General features: G+C 65.6%; 4 protein-coding genes across 4 annotated transcripts in view; 2 read left to right on the forward strand and 2 right to left on the reverse strand.

Annotated features, from left to right (window-relative positions):
• Window positions 1-698: 698 nt before the first annotated feature.
• Window positions 699-1,097, reverse strand: EMIHUDRAFT_113539 (hypothetical protein; the record flags this gene model as incomplete). The annotated part of the gene is made up of 1 exon (XM_005782243.1): window positions 699-1,097. The coding sequence occupies one exon, from the start codon at window positions 1,095-1,097 to the stop codon at window positions 699-701; it is 399 nt and encodes a 132-aa protein (XP_005782300.1).
• A 901-nt stretch (window positions 1,098-1,998) lies between these two features.
• On the forward strand, window positions 1,999-6,998 carry EMIHUDRAFT_468484 (hypothetical protein; the record flags this gene model as incomplete). Its single annotated transcript, XM_005782244.1, has 3 exons — window positions 1,999-2,133; window positions 2,698-3,477; window positions 6,117-6,998. The coding sequence occupies 3 exons, from the start codon at window positions 1,999-2,001 to the stop codon at window positions 6,864-6,866; spliced, it is 1,665 nt and encodes a 554-aa protein (XP_005782301.1). The 3' UTR covers window positions 6,867-6,998.
• A 417-nt stretch (window positions 6,999-7,415) lies between these two features.
• Window positions 7,416-8,010, forward strand: EMIHUDRAFT_233450 (hypothetical protein; the record flags this gene model as incomplete). Its single annotated transcript, XM_005782245.1, has 3 exons — window positions 7,416-7,651; window positions 7,727-7,833; window positions 7,880-8,010. The coding sequence occupies 3 exons, from the start codon at window positions 7,416-7,418 to the stop codon at window positions 8,008-8,010; spliced, it is 474 nt and encodes a 157-aa protein (XP_005782302.1).
• An 882-nt stretch (window positions 8,011-8,892) lies between these two features.
• Window positions 8,893-13,551, reverse strand: part of EMIHUDRAFT_113541 (hypothetical protein) — a gene marked incomplete at both ends in the record, with an annotated part of 9,312 nt that continues 4,653 nt past the window's right edge. The window contains 4 exons of the mRNA XM_005782246.1: window positions 8,893-9,261; window positions 10,069-10,137; window positions 10,303-12,834; window positions 12,901-13,143. Coding sequence (XP_005782303.1) covers window positions 8,893-9,261; window positions 10,069-10,137; window positions 10,303-12,834; window positions 12,901-13,143 — 3,213 coding nt within the window. The remainder of the gene's footprint in view (window positions 9,262-10,068; window positions 10,138-10,302; window positions 12,835-12,900; window positions 13,144-13,551) is intronic.

Raw genomic sequence — 13,551 nt, forward strand, 5'->3', positions numbered from 1 at the left:
GGGGATTTTGGGGGCGCGCCGCGGGATTTCGCACAATCTCGCGCTATTTGGGAGGTCCAGGGCAGGGGGGCCCCCCCCCCCCCCCCACCCCCCTCACCTCACCCACCGCCGCGCCGCGCTATCTCGGGCGATCTCGGAGCGTCGCTCGCGCGGCGTCACACCTGCTCAAAAAAAAGGAAGGGCCTGGTTGGAGCCACGGGGCTCACGAGGACGTGCTCGCTCGGTTCTCGCCGCCTCGCCCCGCGCCACTTGGGCCGGTGAGGCGGCGCCCCGCGCGGCGCGTCCCTCGCCCCGTCACGCCGACCCCTGCGCGCACCGCTCATCTTCAGCCCTCTTTGGGTTACTCTTGCGCTCACGCAGGGGAACCCGGCGGTACTCCCTTCCCCCCACCTCCGACGGGTTAGGTCGGTTCTGCGCCCCTTTGGCGCCTGTGCATGTCCCGCGTGCCCGCCTGCCAGGGCTGATGCCAAGGCCAAATCAACAACATGCCCGGCTGATGCCAGGGCCAAACCCACTGCCCGGCTGGTGCCAAGGCTCAATGAATCTCCTCTCCGTCTCTTTCCCCCCCCCACCCAGACAGGACTGATCCGCACGACACACGACACACTCTCTCCTACTATCCGACAGACGCTGCTTGACCGACACGGGACGCTCTGACAGGACACTACTGAGACGACTACCTCTACTCCCTACCGCTACTACTCGACTGGCGGCGCTCGCGGCGCCACGCCGCCCATCCTCGGCCACGCGTTGCGCTGGGTGATCTCCCAGTTGCGCCTCGCAATGATGGCCGAGTGCTGCTGCAGGAGGCGCTTGCGCTCGTTGCGCACTCGCCACTTCTCGCCGTCGGAGCGCGCCAGGGCGACCTTGGCGGCGAAGCCGGTGGTGAACCACTCCGCCGCCTCGCGGCCAATGCCGCCGCGTGTGCTCGCCGCCCACGTCATGAAGTCGTAGTTGTTGGCCGCGCACGCCGCGGCCTTGGCACTCCGCTTCGCCTCCTCGGCGTAGTCGGTGGCGAGGTGCTTGCCTCTCGCCAGCGGGCCTAGCATGCCTTTACGGAACTGCACTGCGGTGATGGTCGTGCCGTCAAACACCATCCTGCGTGCCGAGTGCGTCCAGTTGCCAAGGACGCCGTCCCCCCGCTGGTTCGGGTTGGACTCCTTGTCGACGGCTCGGTTGGGGTCTCTATTTTTTCTTTTGAGCTTAGCCTTCGATGTTAGAAACAAACGCAAGAGAGAGAGAGAGAGAGAGAGAGAGAGAGAGAGAGAGAGACAATGGGGACTTCAAAGTGCTCCCGGTGTCGTTCAAGCCGGACCAGGTGGCGGAGGAGGCGGGAAGGGAGGTGGAGAGTGAGGAGGAGGAGCAAGATGGGGAAAGCAGGGTGGTCTCGGGGTCGGGAGGGTCGAGCAGGGTCGCTGTGCACCATCATGTTGGCAAGCACCCCCGTGCACGGAAGGCGCAGAGATGAGCCGGCCGCGCGCCCGCTCTCGGGACCGAGTTCCCGAGGTCCGCCGCCGAGCTCTGGCCCATCCGGCTGGGCCACCGTCACGCATCCGCCCGCCACCAGAGTGAGCGGCTCCGGCTGCGCGAGCCGACGGCATAGTTCGAGGCAGCGGTCGAAGATTCGGGAGGCCTCCTAGCATGCTGAGCACATGCCGAGAGAGCAGGGCGGGATGCCCATCGCTCGCTCGCGGAGTGATGTGACCAGCGGCGGCGGCGAGCGATGCAGCCCCCACGACGGCGCTCCCCATGGGATCGACGCGCGCCGCCGCCGTGAAGACGGGCCCCAAGCAGCGGGTCATGTCAGACAGGGCTGCGAACGGGACGTCGGCCGTAGGGTCGCAAAGAGCCCCGACCGTCGCGTACTGCAAGAAGTCGACGGCCTTCGCTTCTGCAGATGGCGCTGGTCCCAAGGGCACGATAGCCTCAGAGTATCCCAAATCGCCCCACTGCAGATAGAGCTCGGGCACCGGGATTTGGCGGGAGTGCAGAGCCTGGATGCACACCGTACGGAACGCATCCTCATCCACGTGCACCGTGCTGAAAACGCCGAGGTCGGACAAGGCGCCGAGGATGCGGCGCCAGGCCGCGGCCAATACGGCCAGCCGCAAGACGCTGAGCCTGTCAAAGTGGGTGGCCACAGCGGGCTCGGGCTCACTGAAGGCGAGCAGCGCACTGATGGCGACCCACTGCGGAATCTGGACCCACGACGGTTGCATCCCCGGAGGAGGAGGGGGCAGCTGGAGGAGGGCCGGATTGCCCACCACAGACCACGGAATGAAGCGCAGGGTAGAGCCTACCACTGTTGAGTCGACGGGTATCACCAGTGGCTTTGCGGGATCGGGGTGCTGCTCGGCCGGAATGCTGAGCTCGGCGGCAGTGAGGTCTGGCATCGCGGCGCCGGTCGTCTCGTCGAGGGCTACCTCTCGACTCTACTCCCGTGTCACAACAACGAGGCACGAGAGCGTGCACGACAGAGCGACGGCGCAGCGTACCGCCGTCCAGCTAAAAAGCGGCGGCCGACGGTTGCTGAGCAAAGTGATCAGTTCTAAAATAGGTGCCGGGGCCCAACGGATAGACGAATCCGGGGCACCCTCCGCTCGAATCCCTGGCCGGGGGTTCGAGGTGGCCCCCACCCTGGGGCCTCCCATCAAAGGGACTCGCTGTGACACCGACGCACCCCCCGTTTGCGCCGAGGGAATTCCCGTCGCGATCCCGCCACCGCCACTGGTCGAGGTGTTTGACTTTTGGAACGCCGAGCTTCGCCAGCTCACATTTCACGCCGGCGACCCGTGGTCGATAAGCTACGGCAGGCGAGAGGAGCGCAAGAACCTGCAGTTTGTTGCGTTGGCTGCTGAGGCTCCGGGGGCAGTTCCCGTCTACGACTGGTGGTCGGAGCGCGACCGCCGACTGACGATCCACCCGCCGCCCGCGTGGGAGGGCGAGTCGCGCCGCGGGCTACAGTTCTACGCCTTTGAACAGCCGGCCGAGGGTACGGTTGCGGTGCACGCCTACTGGAACTCGTCGCTCAAGCAGATCACCGCGCATGCCGGGCCGCCGTGGGGAAAGGACGAGCGCACCACGCCGCTCGGCACCATCCTGCACGCCTACCCCAACCATGCTGCTGCGCCGCCAAACTCCGTGATCGCCCGAGCTCTGTACGCCTCTGAGGCGGTGACAGATGCCCAGTCCATCGCCGAGCCCGTTGCCGCTGCCGCGTCTGCCGCTGCCGCTTCCGTCGTCGCAGCTGCGGCGAAGGCGCGATCTCGCATCGCCACCCACCTGGCGCCGTCCGCGGAGCAGCGCGCTGGCACGCTGGGCGTCGCATTCGTAGCCGGAGACCGTGCGCCGGCCCCCGCCGCGCGCGCTGTCAACAAGTGGGTGGTGCTCGAGAACAGCGAACTCTACTTCTTGCCCAACGCCTCGGCGGGGGCGACGGCGCTTGAGGCGAAGCTCGGCGTGGTTGACGTGCTCGAGGTGAGCACTCCCACGGAACTTCAGGCGGGAAGACGGCACGCCTTGCTACTCAGGCTGAACGACCAGCCGCGGAAGAGCCCAAGCCACCATCGGGAGGAGTGGCTTGGGCTGGACGGGTGCACTCAGATCTACCTCGTGGCAGGCAGTGAGCATGAGCAGCAGGAGTGGCAGGCCGTCATTGGTCGAGTGGCCTCGGCTCTACGCATGTACCGCCTCCTCCCGCCCGTTCGGGTTGGCCCATCGTCGGTCGCGGACTACGTCGGGAAGTGTGCCATCGAAGGCGCGAGCGCGGCCTCGCTTGGAGCCGGCTGGGAGGTGGGGTCAGCTGCAGGGCGCGCCCTGTCGAGGGCCGCGGGGCTGAGCTAAGGCAGCTGATCTCGAAGATCGCCGGCATATGTGGCCCGGCGCATGGCACGTCTCCGGGAAGTGCATGTGAGGGGCGTTGACATTTTTTGAGAGCGCCTTCGTTGTTAGTGAAAAGTAACACAATCGGATGGTCCTGTCGTCGTCCAGGCCTTGGAGCACTTGGAACGCAGTGAAACCGCCCCCTTCCCAACCCTCTCAGGGACGGACGCATTTCCGCCGACCTGTTGCACGCCAACCGTGAACCACCCACGGACAGCTCAAAATCGCTGTGCGCGGCCGGCGGCTTGAGCGCGCGCCCTAAGGCCTTCATGTCGCACCCGAGCGTCTCAGCGCCATCCCTGTGCCCTGCGGCAGCGGACCGGAGCGGTTGAAGGCGACTTGACGCGCCGCGCCTCACGCGCTGCGGCCGCGACGCCGCAGTGCCGCAGCGCCGTCGCTGCGCCAGGCTTCCGCGGCTCTGGGGGCGCGGCGACTCAAATAGCCGCGGTTAGGTGGTGTTGTCCACCAGTATGAACACACCCATGCGCGGCGTGGTCGGTTCTTCGCCACACATCGCTGGAAAGGTCAGCTGACAAGGGGCAAAACGGGCAAAAGGGAGTTTTCTGCGATCCTTCACGCTCACCAGCGCCGGCCGCACGCTTGCAGGCCACTTCTGAGCGGCTGAGGCAAGTCCTCGTGGTGGACAAGGACGGATCCGCGCCGCTTTGCCGGCTCGCGCCGCGCTGCTCGCCTCTCCGAGAGGCGATAGTCGACCTCCGCGCCCGCAGTGCGTGCAGCGGCTGGGCGCTAGGCGCGGTGCGGAGGGCCGCGGGGGGCCAAACTGGCTCCTGCTGCTCATATTTTTGACGTGTGTGTAGTCTATACAGTCTGTACACCAGCGCCAGTGCCGTCAGTGCCCACGCGAGAGAGGCGCTAATGCCTGTTTTTGCGCCTTGTCCGGACTGGCTGGGGCTGGGCGGTGCTCACGGTTGGCGTGCAACAGGTCCCCCCCTTTCAAAGGCGGTTTCGAAGTTGATGAGACCTCGTCCCCCCCTCTCCAATGAAAAGCGTAAAAAGAGGCGCGGAACAGGCCGGAAGCGCCGCTTGGACGTGGGTCACACAATGGCAGCGCTCCAGACGCGCTCTGGTAGCTGCCAATGAAGCTGTAGCCCATCGCGCGCGCGCCGGACGGCCTCTGCACCTCTACTGCAGTGCCCTCCTGCACCGAGCGACGCGTCAAATCTTTGTTGCTGCCCATGACCGGCGGCGGCTCCGAGCTTGGGCGAGCGAGCCCTGGCTGAGCTGAGCCACTGCGGTCGCAATGCGGCGCTGCGGTCGGTGCAGAGTGGCCGTCCGCGTACGGCGTCGTACGCGCACTGCCGCTCTGCCTCAGTGGCGTGCGGCTTGGGCCAACTGAAGGTCGTTCTCCGACCTCGCTCGCCGAGCTCACAATCCGGCGCGAGCCGCATCGAGTGGAAGTTCGACTTCAGCTGCCGCGAGTGGATGGACTGCCTTGTCGAGTGCGAGCAGTTGGGCTCCGCCGGGAGCATGAGGTGCAACGTGTTCTCTGGGCGCCAGCAGACGCGAGCGCGCGAGCGCGTGTTGAACCGGACGCTCCAGAGCAACACTCAAGATACACTCCAAGGGGGTACACGTTTTTTTCTTCGGGTTCGGGGCCCAAGAGTACACTCTTGGCGACGAAACCGAAGAGGGTTGGCCGCTTGGCCCCGGGGTGGTTTCATTGCGAAAGTGAGACCCCGGAGAGAGAATTTTAGCAATACCTAAACAACTCTATAACCAGACCCCTCCCTTGGGGAGCCCTTGGTGTGTGTGTGTGTGTGTGTGTGTGTGTGTGTGTGTGTGTGGTGTGGACTGTGCGGTCTTCGTTTCCGCCCGTAGCGCAGGGATGGGAGGACGACGGCGGCTCGTCGCCCCCGCCCGAACGAGGAAGGAAGGTGTGTTGCGTGTGAATGAGTATTGCTAGCCGTCGCTCACCCTTGGGCGTCTGCCTCTTCACACACACACACACACACACACACACACACACACACACACACACACACACACACACACACACACACACACACACACACACACACACACACACACACACACACACACACACACACACACACACACACACATCTTCTCCTCGCACTACTGGAGCGCTTGCTGATTTTTTTCTGACGAGCGATAGCTCGGGCTCGGCGATTTCGGGCTCGGCGATAAGCTTGTCCTGCCCGAGTTGCCGGCGACAAGCTTATCCCGAGTTGCCTCCCCGCCCGTCACTGCAGCAAGCCTCTCTCTGCTCGTACATGCTGCGAGCGTCAACGCACCGCCTGATCGTCTGGTACAACGCGCGGCTGACGGCAGCGCCTTACTCCACCAAAGCCGTCGGCACCGGCGTGACCTATACTTTCAGCGACCTTACAGCACAGGCCATCGAGGCCGAGCCACGAGCTGTGGGAGAGCGCGTCGAACGGGCGCTCAAGTTCGGAGCCGTGGGCGGCCTGTGGGTCGGACCGCTGTTGACGCACTGGTTTAACTTTATGGAGCGCATGCTGCCGGGCGCGAGCCTGCGGCCGCTTGCGATCAAGCTCTTTGTGGACCAGACCGTGCAGGGCCCGTTGATGATCGGGTCCATGTTCTGCTGGTGCGCCCTGGCCAATGGCGCCTCGCTGCCCGCCATCCGCGCCAAGCTCGATGAGGAGCTCTTCTCGACGTGGTGCGCGTCCGTGTGGGTGTGGGCGCCTGTGCAGGTGCTCCAGCAAGCGGTGGTGCCTCTCCAGTACCGCGTCGCGGTGTCCAACCTAGTCTCGTACTTCTGGGACACCTACCTCTCGCTGCAGATGATGCCGGCGCCGGCGGAGGCGGGAGCGCCCGTCGATCCCTTCCCGCGGCAGGCGGCGACGGCGGCGGCGCCCGGCGCACAGCCGCTCTTGCGGCGCCGGTCGAGCACTTTCCTGCGCGACGAGCCACCCACTCCCAGTGAGGCCAAGCTGGTGAAGCGGCGATCGATCCTGGGTCCGGCAGAACACAAGTGATGGGGGAGGTGCACGTAGGCTGCATGTGCTCCATGGTGTGTTTATGCCGTACGTCGTAGATTTTAGTTGGGGAGCTGGAGTCTGCCATATCGAGAGATATGCCGCGAGCCGGGCGCGAGCATACAGTAAAAAGACCACTGGCCAGTGCCTCCTCTTTTCACAGCTCATGGACATGCCTTGCCTCATGGTAACGCCTGGCGGCGGGTCTCTTCACTGTACTTCACGGTTGCGCTCGGAGGGTCGCGCAGGGTGCAACGTCCAACCGGCGCGGAGCAGCACTTGGAGCACTTGGAGTGCACTTGGCGCACTAGTGCGTCATCAGCCTCACATCCAGGGCAGTCGGTAACCGTGTGTATCGCGCCGCCTTGCGGGGGGGGGCGCGGAAAAGAGGAACCTCTTAGCGCCATCGCCACGGTGCTCACATCCAGCGATTCGTTCGGCGCCAAAACTTGAGCGTGTCTGAGACGGATTTTCGTTGTTGCTTCCCCCGCTCCGCCGCCTCTCTCGTCGCGCGCTCGCCGCCGTGACGCTAGGTCGTCTCGTTTGGCGATGTCAACTAGCAGCTCGCGCCGACCCCGACAGCCGCCGCGGCCGCGCAAGCCGCCCACCGCCGCGCAGAGAGAGCGCGGCGACACCCGCCTCTACAACCCGGCTGCCGACTGCCCTCCTCTCCAACTGCGAACTAGCGGAGGCGAGGCAGCGGCGGCGCTGCGAAGCGAGCTGTGTCCACTGCTCCTGGCAAAGGGGCGCAACCACAGCTCAGTTCGCTTCGAACCTCAGCTGAGGTGGCAGCTGTTGTTGCTGCTACGGACGCCACAAACGCGTCCTCTTTTTCTAACCCCCTCCCTCTGGCGCCCGAGGTGGCCGCTGCCGCGCAGCAGCTGGGCCCCGATGTGCCACAAGCGACCAGGATTCTACGGCCTCTGCTTCGCGGGCGTGCCGCGCGCTTCCACCCTCTTTCTAGCACGTCCCGCACACGTTGGCCCAGACGACACGAGCGTGAGCGCTCGCAGGCGCGCTCGGAAACTCCTTCTCGCAGTACTTTATGGTGCGGGGCATCGCTGCAGTGGCGAGACTGCCCTTTCTCGACCCGCGGCCAGGCTTCTGCAAGAGGCGCCTCATCCCGGATGACCAAGGCGTCTGATCTCAGCCCGAGCGCAGCTGCTATCACATTTGAGGGAAGACTTTAAGCGAGAGAGATGGCCCCAACCGTCCGTGTGCTCCTGCTCAATGCAAGACGCCGGATGCACTGCAGGGCAAGCCCAGGCCGCGGAGCTTGGCGGCGCGAGCGTCTTCAAGTACCTCACCTCGAGCACACTCGATCCTCCACCGAAGAGGCTGGACGGCGGGAGAGCCCGTCAGGCGCAGCTACAACTGCACGAGAGTTGTGAGCTGTGCAGCAGAGGCGATCTTCGATCTTCCCTGCTGATGGGCAAGCCGCAGCCTGACGCACCGCTCGCCGGTACGTAGGAGGTCGCTTCGGCGACAACTACCCGCACTCTTGCGCCTCGGGGCTCGAGCACTTTGCTCCGATCATCCGCGGAGAGCTGCGCGCGATGGCGCGCCGCTGGCGTGACGAGCACCCCATGGTTGAGCTTGATGAGGCTGTAATCTACTTTCGGTGTGGCGATGTCTTCACACTGCCCCGGCTGGTTGGCTACGGCATCGTCCCTTATCACGTCTACCGGCGCGTCCTGCCCCCCGCGGTCGCATCGATTGGCATCGTCACAGGCCGCACATCGGGCGCGTGCCGGGAAGGCGAGGGCAGGTAGATGCACAGTGATACCGGGCAGTAATGCGAGGTGGTGGTCCGGGCGGCATTTTCATCGCTCGTGGTTCTGTTGCAGGCCAGTCGGGTTGCACGCCTTCTTACTTCTGCGAGCGACTCGCCGCCGACTTCATGAAGGCTCTGGCGGAAGACTTTCCGCGGGCTCGACTCACGCTACGCAACCAGGACCCCCCCCCCCCCCCCCGGTTGCTCGTGGTGGCGATGGAATCGGAGCCTCACTGCGCCCGCCACCCCAAATCACAGGATTCCGTCGCCGCGAGCCTTTCGCGCCTCGTCCTCTCGCGCACCGCCGTCTGCAACCCATCCACGTTCTCGCTGTATCCGTGCCTCGCAGCCGAGGGCCGTGGCTTGCTCGTGGACTCCCCGCTCTACCCGTGGGTGCGCCGCCTCAACGGCGTCGATAGCACCTCTGTGCTGCGTGACCGCTTTGTCCCGGCCGACTGGTGCGCGCGAAGAGACGCCGACGCAAGTACCCGCCGGTAGTAGTATGTCGCGGAACGCCTCGTCAATGCTTCTGCTAGGTTTGCGCGCAAGTACGCCAACCTGAGTGAAGACGAGGGCCTCAAGGTGCTCCTCGGGCTCTTGCGGACCCCGCGCGGGGCTCGCCTATCCTTTGAGAGATGAACACGTCTTCTCAGATCTCACTCTCGAACTCGTCTCTCTGACGTCCCCTCTGCCCTCAGCCCTCTGAGAGTTCGAGTCTCGCGGCCGCGGGACGCGCCCACAGGCCACAGAGACTTCACCACACAACACACAACAGTAAAAACCTTTCGGAGGTTGGACCTTAAAGATGATCGAATGTACCACCGGCTCCTCTCATCTAGAAGCGTCCACCACGACCTTGCGCCGGCCATGGTCCTCCTTTGTGCCCTTCATGCTCCACAGTGCGGGTCAAAGAATCCCTCAACACCAACGCGAAAATCGAGCGATACGCGCGTGTGTCTGCTCTCGTTCGCAGGCACGTGGTGAGAGCACACGCTGCCGTGGAACGCGGCAACCTCACCGTAGCCGACGTCGAGAGGCGCGTCGTCGGCGGCGCCTTCGTGCGACTCGACCCAGAGCGTCGTGCGCGTGAGCTTCGGGTCCGTGAGCGGCAACCAAATAAAGTTGAGCTCCCCTCGCTGGTGGCCGTACTCGCCTAGCAGCAAGGGGAAGCTCGCCACGCACCTCAAGCAGCTGCCGGGGAGCGGCGAAATCTCGCCGTCGTGGTCGCCGCACCGTCCGCTCGCTCGGCCCCGGCTGCAGCCGCAGCGTCGGCGGGTGCTGGTAGTAGAAGGTCGTCGCGCCTTCTGCGCCCGCCGCACAACGCCCCCCCCCCCCTCTTTCCGCCGGCGGACGCGGACTCGTCAGAGGCAGCAGCTGCCGTCGCCGCCAGCGCCGCGTCGAGGCGCTCCTTGAGGTAGGGCAGCTCACCGTAGTGGTAAGGAAGACGGTCACCAAGACGCGCGACGGCGTGACGAGCGTTTCCGCGGCGGTGGCCGTCTTGTTGAGCGGACGGGGAGAGGGGGCGGGGCACCTTCCACCGAGCGGTCTAAGAATTCTACATAGCGCCGCTTTCCAGGATTCGAAGATGTGTGATGTGTGGAACAGGTATTACAGAGTCACACACCTCACACCACACATGGCAAGCTCCTGTCATAGTCTCACCGTCCGTCTCCCGTGGTCCTGCTTCGTCCCCTTCATGCTCCAGGACGGATCAAAGTAGCCCTCAATGCCCACGCGGAAGTCAAGGGAGGCCCTCGTCCATTCGCTCGGATTGGCAGGCACGTGGTGCTTGCAGACTGTCCCGTGGAAGAGAGCAATCTCGCCGACGTCCACCTCAAACGGGTGGTCGTCGCCGGCGCCCTCGTGCGACTCAGCCCACAGCGTCGTCCTCGTGAGCAATCTATCCGTCAGCGGCATCCAGCAGTTGATCTCGCCCCTCTGGTGGCCGTACTCGGCGTCCGAGTGAGGGCGCACTGTGCGGGAGCTCGGCCCCGGCTGCAGTCGCAGCGTCGGCGGATACTGATAATAAAACGTCGTGGGGGCGTGGCACGCGCCGGCCGTTACGAGACGCGCCTTGAGGCTCGGCACCACTACCATCTCGACCAGATGCTCAAAGGCCGCCAGAAAGGGCGCGTCGGCCGCGAGGGCGAGGGTGAGGTGCTGCTGCGCGGCAGCGGCAGCACTGCCGCCCGAGCCGCGCAGCGCCTCCGCCGGCACCCGAAAATCCTCCAGCCGCCGCCGCGTCTCTCCGCCGCTGATGCTACTGCCGTTGTCTCCGTCGCGCGACAAGTCCTCAAAGCGGCCGACCCCGCTTCCCGCACGCTCAAGCAAACCCACCACCGCCCCGCGCAAGTCGTGCGTCGCCGAGTCGTACCGCAACGTCGCCTGCTCGCACAGCGCCGCGGGCAGCGCCGCGTGGGCTACCGCGGGGCCGGGGTCGGCCTTGCGGCCGCGTGAGTAGGCGGCGCGGTGCGTCGACGAGCGAAGGACCGCCTGCTGCCCCTTGGCCGCCTTGGCCGCCTGCGCCTTGCTCACCGCCGGCGGCTGCGGCTGCGGCCTCGCGTCCTCTCCGGGCGCCGCTGTCGCTGGCGCCACGTCTGCTGCTGGTGTTGGCGACGATGCCAGCGCCGTCGTCGTCGTTGCCGCCACCGCAGAACCCGCCGCGCCGCGCATCTGGTGGCGCGGGTCGATGGCAAAGACCGAGAGGCCGATGCGCCGCAGCCGCTGCGCCGCCGTGAGCGCCGCGAGCGGGTGGTCGTCGGGCAGCGCAAAGACAGTCACGATGCGCTTGAGGCACGGGCCGGTGCCGGCAGACGAGCCGTGGCAGCAGTTTGAGACCCCCTGGACGTAGCCGTGGGTCGTCTGCGCGGCGCCGTGCCACATGCGGTGCTGCGACACCGAGTGGAGCAGCGCCGCCTCACGCGCGGCTCCGTCGACGAAGGTCCCGTCGGTCGAGAGCTGAAGGTAGTCGAGCGAGCGGCCCGACGCGGCCGATGAGACGTTGAGCGCTAGGCGGACCAGCGGAACGTTTCCCTTGGCGACCGAGTTGTTGCCGTCCTGGTGGCACTTTGCCGAGCGGTCGTCGAGGCGACAATCGTCCTTGATGTCGATGCCGCCGTCCTCGCGCGCCCGCTGCAGCAGGCTCACCCATGTCTCTGCGTGCGGCAGCACGCTGCGCAGCAGCGCGCGCTGCGCCGGCCACGCGCACGACGACTCAAGCTCCGACCTGCGCGCGTGCGCCTTGTTCAGCCACACGATCGAGTTGGACTTGTTCGGCTCCAGCCGCAGCGAGTGCGCGCCGAGGTTGCGCCACAGCACCCAGTGCTGCGCGCCGGGGCGCAGCGCCCTGCCGCTCGTCGCCGTCGGCCCGCGCGCAAACGTCGCGACCACCTCGTCCACCACCGCCTGGCCTTGCTCGACGCCCATCTCGACGCTCTGCCCCGCGACCGCCACGCGCACCGCGCATGCAAACGGCCGCCGCTCGTGCCGAGGGCTGCGCGGGTCGGCGTCGGCGGGCCGGCAGCTGCCGAGCGTCTCCACGTCGAGGAGCGCCCCGAGATCGTCGTCGTCGCCGCCGCCACAGCAGCCGCCGCCGCCGCCGCCGCCGTCACCCGTCTGGCCCTCGTCGCCAAAGAGCTTCGCCTCGTCGCGAAGACGCGCGTGCACCTCCGCCGCGAGTGCCTGCTTCTGCTGCTCGAGCTCGGCCGCCGCCGCCGCCGCCGCCGCCGCCACCGCCTCACGCGCCGCCACCGCCTCCCGTGCCGCCTGCTGCGCCGCCGCCACCTTCTCGGCCGCCGCGGCCGACGCGGGGGACTTTTGAGCACTGCTGCCATTCTTTTTGGACGCCTGCTTGTCCTTGCGCGCAGCCGCCGGCGGGCGCAGCGGTGGCGGTGGCTGTGGCTGTGGCGGTGGCTGCTGCTGCTGCGGTCGAATCGCCGTGACAAGCAGGGCCTTGGATGGCCCCGCACCTCCGCCCTCCGCCTGATCTCCCTCGCCCGCAGTCGTCGACCTCTCACCACCGGAGCTTCCTCCTCCTGCTCCTCCTGCTCCTCCTCCCGTTGCTGCTGCTGCTGATGCTGCAGCTGAGGGCGGCTCAATCCATTGAAAGCGCACGCCGTGCTCGTCGCAAAACTCGCGCCACGCGCGCGCCTCGTGCTCCTCCCAGCCGACGTAGCCGCACCACTCGTCAAACACCTGTCAACAGAAGAGCTGTGAATAGAAGAGCTGTGAATAGACGTAGCCGCACCACTCGTCAAACACCACGACGGTGCCGACCCCGATGGCGCACGCGAGGCAGCGCAGCACTGTCTGCGTCGACGAGTACAGGTCGCAGTCGATGTGCAGGAAGGAGACGTGCAGAGGCAGCGCCACCTCCCCCACCGCCATCTCGCGCGCCAAGAACGCCGGCAGCGACGCGTCGAACCAGCCGCGGTGCAACCGCACGTTGGCCGCCACCTCGGGTAGCTCGCCGCCGCGATCAAAGAAGCCAGCCTCCCGCGCCGCCTAGGAACCTTCTAGGAACCTTCTAGGAACCTTCTAGGCGGCGTTAAAGAAGCCAGCCTCACGCGCCGCCTCGTTCGCGCCCGCTGCCGCCGTGTCGCCCTCCTGGTCGCGTCACCTCTCCGGTAATTCTGAAGGGACGTGTCACGGACATGTTTTGTTCTTTGTTCGCACTTGTCTCTGTCCCGTCTCTAATCCTTTCTAGGATTGCTCTTACACGTTTTTGTACAATTGACTTTGTCTTACGTTGCTTTATTTATTTTTCTTTCTTTTTTTTTGGTGCTTAAATTTTTCTTTATCAATTTTGTTGTGCTTGTCATATATGCATCTATTCAGTTGTTCTTTTTTGTGATTTTATTACTCTTCTTACTTTCTTTAGTTGTCCTTTGATTCTTTTACTTTTTCTTTCCT

Source organism: Emiliania huxleyi (assembly GCF_000372725.1).
Source record: "Emiliania huxleyi CCMP1516 chromosome Unknown EMIHUscaffold_191, whole genome shotgun sequence".
Taxonomy (NCBI): Eukaryota; Haptophyta; order Isochrysidales; family Noelaerhabdaceae; genus Emiliania; species Emiliania huxleyi.